The 12,561-nt window shown below is 49.3% G+C and overlaps 1 protein-coding gene across 1 annotated transcript; it reads left to right on the top strand.

Moving 5' to 3' along the window:
* The first annotated feature begins 7,037 nt into the window (after positions 1-7,037).
* On the top strand, positions 7,038-9,138 carry CDC42EP2 (CDC42 effector protein 2). The gene is made up of 3 exons (XM_082496908.1): positions 7,038-7,147; positions 7,258-8,059; positions 8,213-9,138. Exon 2 carries the CDS (start codon positions 7,343-7,345, stop codon positions 8,045-8,047), a length of 705 nt encoding a protein of 234 aa, XP_082353034.1. The 5' UTR covers positions 7,038-7,147; positions 7,258-7,342; the 3' UTR covers positions 8,048-8,059; positions 8,213-9,138.
* The last annotated feature ends 3,423 nt before the right edge of the window (positions 9,139-12,561 follow it).

The following is a 12,561-nucleotide window of genomic DNA, read 5'->3' as shown; positions in this document are numbered from 1 at the left end:
CGTTTTCCTTCGCTTTTTGCCTCAAATTTGTGACGAGGAAACCGAAAATTAATTAAAATCCCGCCCCTCCCCCTCGGCTCCGCTTCTCCCGGTGGTTTTTTTCCCCGCTCCGATGTGGGGAAGGGGGGGGGAAAACAGGGTGGAAAAGGGGCTTTTGGGGGGGGGTTGGAAAAAAGGGTAAATCCGCTGAGTTTTATCCCACCGCGGGATAATTCCGGGTGTCGGGAAGCTGGAAAACGACGTGGGCAGTCGGTCCCGGGCCAGTCCGCGTCTCTCCCTTCGTTAATTTTTCCGCTTAATTACCTGCCCGGCCTTACTACAGGAGAAGCGGCGTGTTTATCTTCTCTCCCCCTTTAAATCCCATCTGAGCGTTGGGGCGTATTTGGGGTGAAATCAGGAGAAAACGGGATCCGGGAGAAGGAGATTCCCGTGTGATTTTTATCCGAGTCCGGCTGGTCAAGATTGGCCGGAAAAATCTCTTGTTTTCACCCCAAATATCAGCGCAAAGCGGCCGGGCAGCATCGCGCTCCCCAATGGGCACACCTCAGCCCCCTGGGATCTTTTACCGATTTTAGCGCTTCTCACCCCAAAATAAAACACTGGGTGGTTGGTTTTGTTTTGTTTTTTTCCCCAAGACTCTTTTTTTTCCTGCTTTTTGCCCGAATTCCCAGTTTTGGGTTTGGGTGTTTTTCCACCTGCTGCAGGAGGAGGGGAGCAAAAACAAAAAAACCCACCCATTTTCTCCCTGGTTTTGACGCTTCTCATCAGTTTCCCTCATTAAAACCACCGATTTTAGTTAAAACGCAAATGGGACGGAGTTGGGGAGGGGGAGGGGATTTTGGGGGGGGGGGGATTCAATCCCATCGGGAAGCAGCCGGCATCTCGTTTGCCTTTTAATTAGATGATCCTTAAGGATGAGGCTAATTTGGGATTTAAACGAGTGGCGGCTCCGGCGTTCCGAGTTGGTCAAAGGGTTTTTTTTTTTGGGGGGGGGGAACAGTGGGGTGAAACTATGGCATTCCATAGGGAATTCCCCCCCCCCTCCCCCCAGCTTCCCTGCGGAACCGGTGGGAAATTTGCGGGAGCAGCCGGTAATTTTTCCCCACTTTTATTTTTATTTCCTTAGGGATTTTCCTCCCAGAGAGCCGCGCTGCTGCCGCGTCTTCCCGTGACGGAGGCGGGGAGAGGAGGGGGAGGGAGGAAAAACCCCAGCGTTCCCGGTGAAGCCATCCCGGTAAGAAACCGATGCCGTTTTTCCGTATTTTGGGAATTTGGGGGAATTGGGGTGGGGGGGAAAAGGAAGGAAAAAAGGAAAAGCACCGCCGTGGGAAGGGGGAAGCGAGGCCCCGTGCCGGGGTGGGGCTTGCCCGTTGGCCGGCAGCCGGCTGTGCCGACGCTCCGGCCTTGGGAGGACGGGAACGGTGGCGGTTGGCTCCGGCTCAACCGCCGAAGCCGGGAGGAAGAGGCGACGCGGTGAGCGTCCGGTCGTCCATCCCGGTAAAATCCCAACCGGCTTTCGGCACCGGTTGCCGACGTGGGGTGTTAACCGTAGGGGGGCGGTGGTTGGGGACGCGGCGGTAAATTTGGGAATTATGGGGGGTGGGAGGGGGGAATTTGGCCTCTTCCCGGCGGCTCACGGCACCGGCTGCTAAATTCCGGCAGTTGGGATGGGAGGGGGGAGGTGGGGGTGGTTCTTTTTTGCACTCTTTAGGATGTTTTTGTGTCGCTGTCACATCCATAATCCCCAATTAAAGGGGGGGGGGGAGGGTGATTCCATCCCTTGGGAAAAAAAAACACAACGGATTCCTTCCCCTGATCCCGTCACCGCTGGTTTTCCAGAGGCACCTCTTAATTTTAGCCCCCAGTCGGGAGGTTTCCGATTGCCCCCCCCCCCCCCCCTCCTTCCCCCCGGCTTAAATTAGCCGACATAGCCGACAGCTCCCCAAAATAGCCGGGGAGAATTCGGGAAGGGAGGCCGTATCCCGCTCCCGTGCTTTGCAGGGAGGATTTTTCATTCCAAACAAGGAATTTATGGATATAGATATATATAAAATTATTTAAAAAAAAAAAAAAAAAATCTATATTTTAAGGAGTTGCCCGGCTCGCCGGAGCGGACTCCGACCCGAGGAAAGCGAGAGCGACCTGTGCCCTCATCCCACCCCGAATCCACCCGGGAATTCCCGGCGCTCCTTGGGTGGGGCCGGGCCGGGCCGGGAGGAGCCACCCTCAAAAAGTTGTTTTTCCTGGTTTTAAGGGTGTATTTTCCACCTTCCCCCATTTTTCGCCTTCGGTGCCGCGGGGAGGGCGCAGCCAGGGGAAACTGAGGCACGGGGAGAGCCGTTTCTTACCGTGCGCCGGCATTTCCTCATCCTCCCAACTTTTTCCTCCTCGGATTTTCCTTATTTGGGAAAATCTCTCCCCGATATCGGTGTTTTCCCAGTCCTGGAAGGGGGGGACCCTCCCCCCCCCCAAAAAAAACCCCCACCAATCACTGGGAGGGGACAGCGCTGCCCCGAACGCACCTTGTCACGGTGTCCCCCGGCGCCGCCGCATCGCCGGCGGCTTTTCCCGATCCGGTAATCGTCGGCGGATTCTCCAGGTGAGGACGATGACATCATCGACACCGCGATCCGGCGGTGAGAAATTAATTTCCCCCCCCCCCGTTTTAACCGGGGAAAATCTGGGATAAATCCTTCCCCCCGCGGAGCCACGGCAACCGCCGGGAGCGTCGGCGTCGCGGTTTTCGGCGTCGCGCCGAAATAGCACTATTCCCTAAAAAAAAATAAAATAAAAAAACAAAAATCCATAATCCCCATGGCGAAGGGATGTCATTCCCCAAATTTCCGCCTTCCAGCTCGGGAACGCCGAGGAAAAGCGGCTGCGTTTTCATCTCCGGTGTGAATATTCCTCCGGTGGGGAAAACGAAGGCAGATCCGCTGTCCGGGTGCGCGTTTTTAAGGGCGGATTTTCTCCCGGCATCGCCAAACGGTGCAAAAAAGGCTCAAAAAAAGGGTCAAGAGGAGGTGAGTCCGGAGGAAACGGCTTTTTTTTTTTTTTTTTTGTCTTCTTTTTTGCCACTCGCTCCATTTCCGCTCCTTCAAGAAAGAGAATTGAGTTGAAGCGTTCCTCGTTTAAGCGCCTTTTTTTTTTTTTTTTTTTTTTTTGGGGGGATTTTGAGAAATGAAGTTTGCGGAGACGCCGGGACGGGGAAACCGCTGCTCTGGGAGTCACCGGAGAGGCCGAGGAAAGGCCGGGTCTTGCCGTAACGAAGCCCAAATTGGTGAAAACGAGCTAAAAGACACAACGTTTTTGCGGAGCAGAGCATAAAAACGGGCGGAAAGGAAACAAGTTTTCCTGTAGGGAAGCCTAAACGGTGGAAAACGGGCGGAAAACCCCCCAAATTTTCATGTACCGAAGCTGAAAATGCTGAAATGGGCCAAAACCCCCCCCCAAATGTTTGTCCCCCGCAGCCTAAATTGCTGAAAACGGGTAGAAAAGAAACAAATTTTCACGTATTGCAGCCGAAGTTGCTGAAAATGGGCCAAAACCCCCCAAAATGTTTGTGTCCCGCAGCCGAAATTGCTAAAAACAAGGAGAAAAAAACCCCCCACATTTCCATGTAGAAAACCTGAAATTGCTGAAAATGGGCAAAAAAGAAAGAAATTTTCATATACTGAACCTGAAATTGTTGAAAATGGGCCAAACTCCCCTAAAATGTTTGTGTCCTGCAGTCGAATTTGCTGAAAACGGGCAGAAAAAAACCCCAAATTTCTGTGTAGTGAAGCTGAAATTGCTGAAAATGGGCAAAAAATAAATTTTCATGTACTGAAGCTTAAAACTGCTGAAAATGGGCCCAAAATCCCTGAAACGTTTTTGTCCCGCAGCCTAAATTGCTGAAAACAGGTAGAAAAAGAAACAAATTTTCACGTCCTGAAGCTGAAATTGCTGAAAATGGGCCCAAAACCCCCCAAAATGTGTCCTGCAGCCGAAACTGCCGAAACCAAGCAGGAAAAAAAGCCCAAATTTCCACGCAGTGAAGCTGAAATCGCTGAAATCGCGTGGCTGCTGCGGGGAACGGGGCGCTGGCGACGCTCCTGCCGTGCCGGCGGCGCTGAAAAATTCCAGGAAAAAAAGGGGCTTTTTAAGGATTTGTCCGATTAAAAAAAAAAAATCATATTCCCTCCGCTTTCGGGGCGCGCTGGTGGTAAACCCCCGTTTTTTTTTTTGCGTTTTTGTTGTTTTTTATCCTCTGTGAGCGTAAAGGGAAGAGGCTCCGACGGCTCTGAACGTTCCCGGCGTTGCGGTTGCGGCCGTCACAGCCGGTCTTTCTCCCAGTCCCAGTGGTGCACTGGTTCCAGACTGGGGAGAAGAGGAGGAATCGGGGAGAGAACGAGAAAAAAAATTTGGGATGAGAAACTGCCATTTCTGTTCGGTGCCGGTAGAAGATGTTGAAGCGAAGCTCCGGGAGGGGAAATACCGGTGGGCGCTCCGTGACGCGTCGCCGCCGGCATCGTGCCACACCCAAGCCTTGAAAACATCATTTCTTGGGGTTTTTTTTTATCCTAAAAAGCCACAATTTTAAATAATTTTGGCACTTTTTCGCGGCTAAACCCCGACTCCGCGCTTCCGTGGCGCCGGCGTGAATCTGGCTCGTGGCTACGCCGCCGTCAGGTGTTTCGGTGAACACCGGCGCTCCGAATCCGGATTTTGGCTTCCCGCACGTCCCCCTCTCTCCGCGGTACGGCGTCGGCTTCACCGGCGTCTCCCCTTCCCCCTCCCGGCGCCCGTATTTCACACCCGCCGCCGCTTCTCATTAGGCTTTAATCCGCCCGGGATTAACGAAGTTGAATTCCGCATCGTCAGGGTGTTTTTTTTTTTTCCGCCGGGAATGGGATTACGGCTGACGGCGTTTCTCCCAGCGCCGCAGTCCCGACGGCATCGCCCCGCTTCGTTTTGAGGCGGTTTAGGGATGTTTTTTCTCCTTCGCGCCGCTGTGGAGCGAACGGCGCCTCGGGAGCGTCTTCCGGCTGTACCAGGGTCTCCGGGAAACGCCGAAAAGAGGAAATGGAGAAGAAAAAATTAAAAATTTTAAAAAAATAAAAATAAAAATCCAAACCCGCAAGGGAATAAGGAGAGCGGTGTAGAGAGGAGGCGGTTTCGGCAGCGCGTCGTAACGCTAACGAGGGGGCGGCGGGCGGGCGGAGGCCAACGGGGGTCTTATCGGCCTTCGGGGGATTGTTGTTACGATATTTCGAAGGTGAACGTGGGGGTTTTTCACCTCTCTGGGGGTTATTAATTCTTCTTATTAGAGTTGGAAGGCGAACCTGCGATTTTGCAGCCCTATTAGGATGATGATGATTATTAATTATTATTATTATAGTTTAAGGTGGACATGGGATTCTCCATCCCTCTGTGGATTATTAATTATTAATATTATTGTATTTTTAAGGCGAACCCGCGGTTTTTATCCTTCTGTGGATTATTAATATTATTATATTTTTAAGGTGAACCTGCAATTTTTGATCCCTCTGTGGATTATTAATATTATTATATTTTTAAGGTGAACCTGCGATTTTTGATCCCTCTGTGGATTATTAACATTATTATATTTTTAAGGTGAACCTCTGATTTTGATCCCTCTGTGGATTATTAATTATTATTCTTAATATATTTCAAGGTGAAGCTGTGATTTTTGATCCCTCTGTGGATTATTAATTATTACTCTTAATATATTTTTAAGGTGAACGTGCAGTTTTCCAGCCCTCTGCAGAATATTATCATTATTATTTTTTATTATTATCTTTTTAAGGTGAACATGGGATTTTCCATCCCTCTGCGGACTATTAGTATTTTCATTATCATATTATTTATTATTATTAGATTTTGAAGGTGAACGTGGGATTTTCTATCCCTCTGTGGATGATGATGATTATAACGTTATTATTATTATTAATTATTATTAGTGAACGTGGGATTTTCCATCCCTCTGTGGATTATTAGTATTTTCATTATCATATTATTTATTATTATTAGATTTTGAAGGGGAACGTGGGATTTTCCATCCCTCTGTGGATGATGACAATTATTATATTATTATTATTATTTATTATTATTATTATATTTTGAAGGTGAACGTGGGATTTTCCATCCCTCTGTGGATGATGATGATTATAATATTATTATTAATTATTATTATTATATTTTGAAGGTGAACATGGGATTTTCCATCCCTCTGTGGAGGAGGATGATGATATTTTATTTTTATTATTATTATTATTAATCATGATTATATTTTGAAGGTGAACGTGGGATTTTCCATCCCTCCGCGGCTCATTATTACATTTTTAGGGACAAATTTACAGGGCAGAGGTGAGGTGCGGTTCGGGGCAGAGTTCGGTGCCCTCCGCCGTCCCGGTGCCGCCTCGAAACCCCCCACCCCCCCCATCGCCGCGGGCGCCTGCGACGCCGAAGAGCCAAAAACCGCCGATGGCGTTGGCTCTTTGGCACCGCCCGCCGCAGCTTTGGGCTCTAAATCCCCATTTCTGCCCCGTCGAGGTTGCGCTTAACGTTCCTCTCGCCAAAAACGCCCCTTTTTTTGCCTCATTCCTCCCCACAGCTGAAAAATCACACCCAGATCCGAACGCAAAAATTGAGTTGGATGAATATGACTAAAACTGGGGAGAAAAAAACCCACCCAACTTCCTTCCCCCTCCCGCCTTAATCTCTATTATTTTTTATTTTAGCGTGTTGTTGGGTGGGGCCGCGTTACGCGTGGCCAAGAGGAGAGGGAACGGAAACAAAAATTTTAAAAAATCTCTTTTTTTTTTTTTTTTTTTGAGCCAGAAAACCCACTTTCCAATGCTTTGCTCTCCCAACCTTTAACTCCAGCCTCCCCCCTAAAAACGCAAATCCTCTTGGCTTTCCAGCTCTGACCCCATTCCTGATTTCTTTCCTTTTTTTTTTTTTTTTTTTTGGCCTTCCGCACCGAACGAATCTTGAAGGAGAGGCGGCGCGTGCCTGGATTTAATTACCTGAGTTGTTTTGGTATCGATAACGCAGCCAACGAACTTTCGATAGAGAACCGGAGAGCGTCTGGAATTAATTTCCCGGGGACGTGTTGACGTTGAGGATCTCCGTCCTCCGTGTTGTAATTTGCTCTTAAACTTTTTTTTCCTCCCCCCTCCCCCCGCCCTTTTTGTATTGTTGTTTTTTGGTTGGTTTTGGGTTTTTTTTGTTTTTTTCCTTGGAATTTTGCAGGTTATTTTTTAAAGCCCGCCTTGCCGAGGTGGAGGAAGCCAAACTGCTCTGGAGTTGGGGAGGAAGAGCGGGGCTCCTCGGCGAGATGTCCACCAAAGTGCCCATCTACCTGAAAAGGGGCAGCAGGAAAGGGAAGAAGGAGAAACTCCGCGACATCCTCTCCTCCGACATGATCAGTCCGCCCTTGGGCGACTTCCGGCACACCATTCACATCGGCAGCGGCGGCGAAAGCGACATGTTTGGCGACATCTCCTTCCTTCAAGGCAAATTTCATCTCCTCCCCAGGACCGAAGGAAGCCTCGATTCCGACAAGGACAGCCCCGAGGCGACGCCGTTCGAGTTTTCCAGGACGGCCACCATCTCCGGTCGCGAGCAACCCTCGTCGGAGACGTCTTCTCCCCTCCTTAAAAACGCCATCTCTTTACCCGTCATCGGGGGACCGCAGGCCTTGACGCTGCCCTCGGCGCAAGCCCCGCCGAAACCGCCGCGTTTGCACCTCGATGACAAAACGCCGCCGGCGCGAAGCCGGGAGGAAGAGGAGGAAGGCAGGAGCGCCGTCCCGCCGCCGCATCCCTGCGCCTCGCGTTTCGCCGCCCCGACCAACGGCTTCGCCGAGGAGAAGGGTGACGCCGAGCCGCCCTTCCTCTCCCACGCCGGCTCCCTCCTCTCCCTCCACGTGGATTTGGGGCCCTCCATTTTGGAGGACGTCCTGCAAGTGATGGAGAAACACCAAGCAGAGCGAGCGGGTGGATCTCTACCGGATTCGGGCCGGCAGGAAATCTTGACGTGAAGACGACTCAAGGTAAAGACGTTGAGAAATGGATTAAAAATTATCATTATTATTTTGGGGGGAGGGGGGGTTGGTTGCTTTGGTTTGAAGCGGTTCTTAATTTACAGCACAAATTTGACTCGGCGCGCCTTCCCTAACCCGGCGCTGTGGTGTTTCCTCTCGCAGAGCTCGTCGCGCTAACGAGACGTGAGCGTTTCTCCTCGGCGCCGCTCCCCGCGCGTCTCCGGCCGTTCCCGCAGCGCGGGGGAGAGGGGAAGAAAAAACAAAACAAAACAAAAAAAAAGAATCAAAACCGCCCTACGAAGCCGCTCGCCCGTTTCCACTTCACCTTTTCGCCGCGGATCGAACCGTAGGACTGCGCCGGGCGGTAGAAAATAAGACAGCGCGCCGTCAGAAACGGTTGTTGCACTGGACGGGATGAAACGGCGTCGGTTGAATTCCCAAATCGGGAGGATTTTGGGAGGGTTTGGGGGTTTGTTGTTTGGTTTTGGGGTTGGTTGGTTGGTTGTTTTTTTTTCGCTTGGAGGGGCTGCGGTTTGCAATGAGTCGAGGCGAAGGCGTGACGCTCGCTGTTTGTCGGCCACCGGAATCATCGAGGGGATGTCAAACGTCAGCCTTCGACGTGATCTAATATTTTTTTTTTTTTTTTAAGATCTGCAAAAATCGGTAAATCTAACGGTTACGTGGGCAAAGGCTCCGTCAGACGTTGCGCTGTCTCTAAGTGGAAGCGAAAAGCTCTGCGCGGAAAAGCCAAAAAAAAAGACAAACCCCCTCGAGCCGTATTTTAACAACTAAACGCGTGGAGTTTGGGGTTGGAATTTCAAGTCGTAAATAAGATGCAAAAAAAAACAAACCCAAAAAAACCCAACAAAAAAGATAATTGTGAAGCTGAAGACCGGCCGGATTCCTGCACGATGCGGGGAAAACGCATTCTCCCGAAAAGACGCCGCCCTCCATCAATCGCGTGGATTGTTTTGGCCGGACGGAGGAACGAGGGGGTGAAAGGCTTCGGCATGCAGAAAGGAATGCGAATCCCTTCGGGTTTGGTTTTTTTTTTTTTGTCCAAAATAATTTAAAAAAAAAAAAATAAATCAGTGGAAATGCCAATTCTGCCGACGGCGGGACGAAAAGAACTTCACGCCCGACTGCGAGGGCTTTTCTCCTCGTTCCCCATCTCCGAATCGAGGACAAGAGGAGCCTGTTGGACTCGGTAACGGCATCAAAGCAAGCGGGACCTCGTTTTCTAGATGCCGTCGTTAATTAACTGCATCATTTTTAACCGTTTCTGGTAGTTTTAACCCAGGCTGAGGCTGGGATTCCCCCTTAGTTAAGGAATTAGGTCACCTCTTTTAAGAACGCGCTGAGTTTTCGCTGGTTTGCCGGAGTCTGACTGTGTGTTTCTTTACATCATCGGTTGCTCTTTCGTACAGGTATCGTTAAATAACGAATCATTAGATTAACGAGCTCGTAGCTCGTCACCACACAACTGCGTCCCGGCTCTTGCTTGCTCTTACCCCCATGGGACGCTCGCGCTTTTAAGGCCGAAACACTCTGTTTTGCTGGAAACGCTACAAATTTGGGGGTAAACCACAATTTTTTCCAAGCCTTCAGCTTGCAAAACTAATTAAGAAAATGAGGTTAATTGAAACCGATCCGGACAGCCACTGGGTTTAAGTTCGATTTGATTTTATGCTGTTATGGTTCAATCTGCTCTAAACTAACGGTGCTTCCTCCGAACACTCCCATCCACGTGGCGATGACTTATTTTTATTTATTTTAGGGGTTTTCTTACCAGAAATACTCCCAGTGATGGGCCTGGGGGGAGCGGTGTTTTAGAGTATTGTTTGTAATTAATTTACCCTTAATTTATTTCCATGGGAGATGTGGCTGCGTTTCCCAATCTCCTCTTTTCTCGTTAACACGCCGCAGCTCCCGTTAAACAATTTGAATGAAAAAAAAAAGCCTGGAATGGATAATTTTGGGTGGGTTTGGGGGTGCTTTTGTGTGGCCCAACAACGTCTTTGTGCGGAGTGAGGGGGGGGGGGGGGGGGTGTGACAGCACAGGGGGTGCTTATTTTCATGGATTTCACCTTAATTAGTGAATTAAAGTGAGCCAGGGATGAAGATGTTTGAGTTTGCCCCACACGCACCTCTGCCTAATTATCATCAGCAATTAGGAAATAATCGCTGCCGGATCTGGGCAGCAGTTTCCCCACGTTTCGAAATAACACCGCGGAGTTAACAGCCCAAAATCCCCTTTTCTCCCCACTTTTGCTCCTTCCACTCATTACAAGCCCGGGGAGGGGAAGAGTTGGGACGTTAACGGCTTTTAATTTGGCATTAAATTCGGCACCTCTCGACGGTTCCCGGCTGCATCCGAGGGGATCCATCCCTCCCCGATTGTCCCGCTCTGCTCCGGTGCTGGAATCGCGGCGGCGCCGCCAAAACTCCCGACAGCTGGAAGAGAAACGGGAGAGCTGCTTTTATGTGGGGCCGAAGGGAAAAGATGCTTTTAATTTGCTGGATTTGGGTGGTTTTTTCTGCTGGGAAAAGGTGCGGCTCCTCCGCAACGCCCCTCTCTGCCCACCGCTGCCCTCTCCCACCCGCCTCTCAGACTATATTTGCGATAAACCCCCTAAAATTAGCCCAATCCTAATTTTTTTCCCCCATTTTTCCGGGCATAATGTCATCTCTTTAGGTTTTGGGGGTTTCTTTTGCAGCTATCTCCTGAAATTAGCCCATTCCTATTTTTTCCCCCCATTTTTCCGGGCACAATGTCATCTCCTTAGCTGCAAAAAAAAAACCCAAACCCAACCTATCCCCTGAAATTAGCCCAATCCTAATTTTTTTCCCCATTTTTCCAGGTGTAATGTCATCTCTTTAGATTTTGGGGGTTTCTTTGGCAGCTATCTCCTGAAATTAGCCCAATCCTATTTTTTTCCCCATTTTTCCGGGTGTAACGTCATCTCCTTAGCTGCAAAAAAAACCCAAAACCAACCTATCCCAATCCTAATTTTTTTCCCCATTTCTCCAGGCATAATGTCATCTCTTTAGGGTTTTGGGGTTTCTTTGGCAGCTATCTCCTGAAATTAGCCCAATCCTATTTTTTTCCCCCATTTTTCGGGGCGTATTGTCATCTCTTTAGGTTTTGGGGGTTTCTTTGGCAGCTGTCTCCTGAAATCAGTCCAATCCTATTTTTTCCCCCCATTTTTCCGGGCGTAATGTCATCTCTTTAGGTTTTGGGGATTTCTTTTGCAGCTATCTCCTGAAATTAGCCCAATCCTATTTTTTCCCCCCCATTTTTCCGGGCGTATTGTCATCTCCTTAGCTGCAAAAAAAAAAAACAAACAACCAAACCCTCCAACCTATTTCTTTAATTAATTTTTAGCTATGAGGAATAAAATTTAGGATTCCCCCTGCCCTGAGGTTTCTGCACAGGGTGAGGGCTTCCTTCACCCCCTCCCTCTCTCCCTCCGGTCCCTAATTAATCACTCAAATTGCTAATTTATGCAAACAGCTGTTGCTAAACCCCGTTGTGTTTTATTTTTTTATACCGTGTTCTAAGAAGTGTGAGTCACTCGGGCAGGAACGCTGTGACTCAGCCGGCATGTGCCGAAGAACAACCTCTTTCCCCCTTAGCTTTTCTCTTTTTTTTTTTTTTTTTTTTGAGGATTAAGGCAGAAAAAGTTAACGAGAGGTTTGATTAACTCTAAGGGGGGGGGGGGGGAGGGTAGAGGCTGACGTTCGACTGTTGGCATCCAACGTACCCCGACAACAACTTCTTCGTTAGCCCAAGATTTCTGGGCAGCGGATTAACGACGCAATAAATTCGGCAAACGCCTACGCCGACATTTGGCGTTTGAACTCTTCCCCCTCTCTCCCCGGGCCGGGGGCGCTGACCCCGTCGCAACAACCATTCATCACGGTGACAGAAAATTGATTTTTTTTGTCGTTGTTGTTTAATTTATTATTGATGGGGCAGGAAAATAAAGCGGCTGAGTTGCACGCGAGGAACAGCCGGCGCGGGGATTAAGGGGAGGAAGGGCTGAGAGAAAGGTTTAAAGCACTGTATAACCATGGGTGCACCTGAGGGGAAAAAAAAAAAAAAAAAAAAAAAGCCATTTCCCAGCAAACAGGAAAAAAAAAATAAAAAAACCAAACAGCGTTAAAAAGTGGAATTAAGAAGGGGAAATAGAGAGGAATTCACCTGGAAGCTGCTGCTGGACAAACTGCAGGGTACGCCGGCAACCTTGTGCCTGTCTCTCTGCCCTGTGGGGTGAATTTTGAGATCTTTGGTTGATTTAGGTTTGATGAGAAGGGAAAAGAGCTGAAAAATGTAAATTTCCTATGTGAATTTCTAGGGATGAAGAGGCTGGGGGGGGGTGGTGGGGTGGTTTTGGGGCACGGCTGTGGTACCAACACTGTGCGCTTAAGTCAAAAACACTGGTACAGAATCTCTATGGAGGTTTGAGATCTGACTGAGGGGGGACCTCATTTCATCCTCCCCCCACCCT

Source organism: Vanellus vanellus (assembly GCF_965231255.1).
Source record: "Vanellus vanellus genome assembly, chromosome: 33".
Taxonomy (NCBI): domain Eukaryota; kingdom Metazoa; phylum Chordata; class Aves; order Charadriiformes; family Charadriidae; genus Vanellus; species Vanellus vanellus.
Note: the sequence above shows the minus strand (reverse complement) of the source record. Positions and strands in the feature narration are given on the sequence as shown.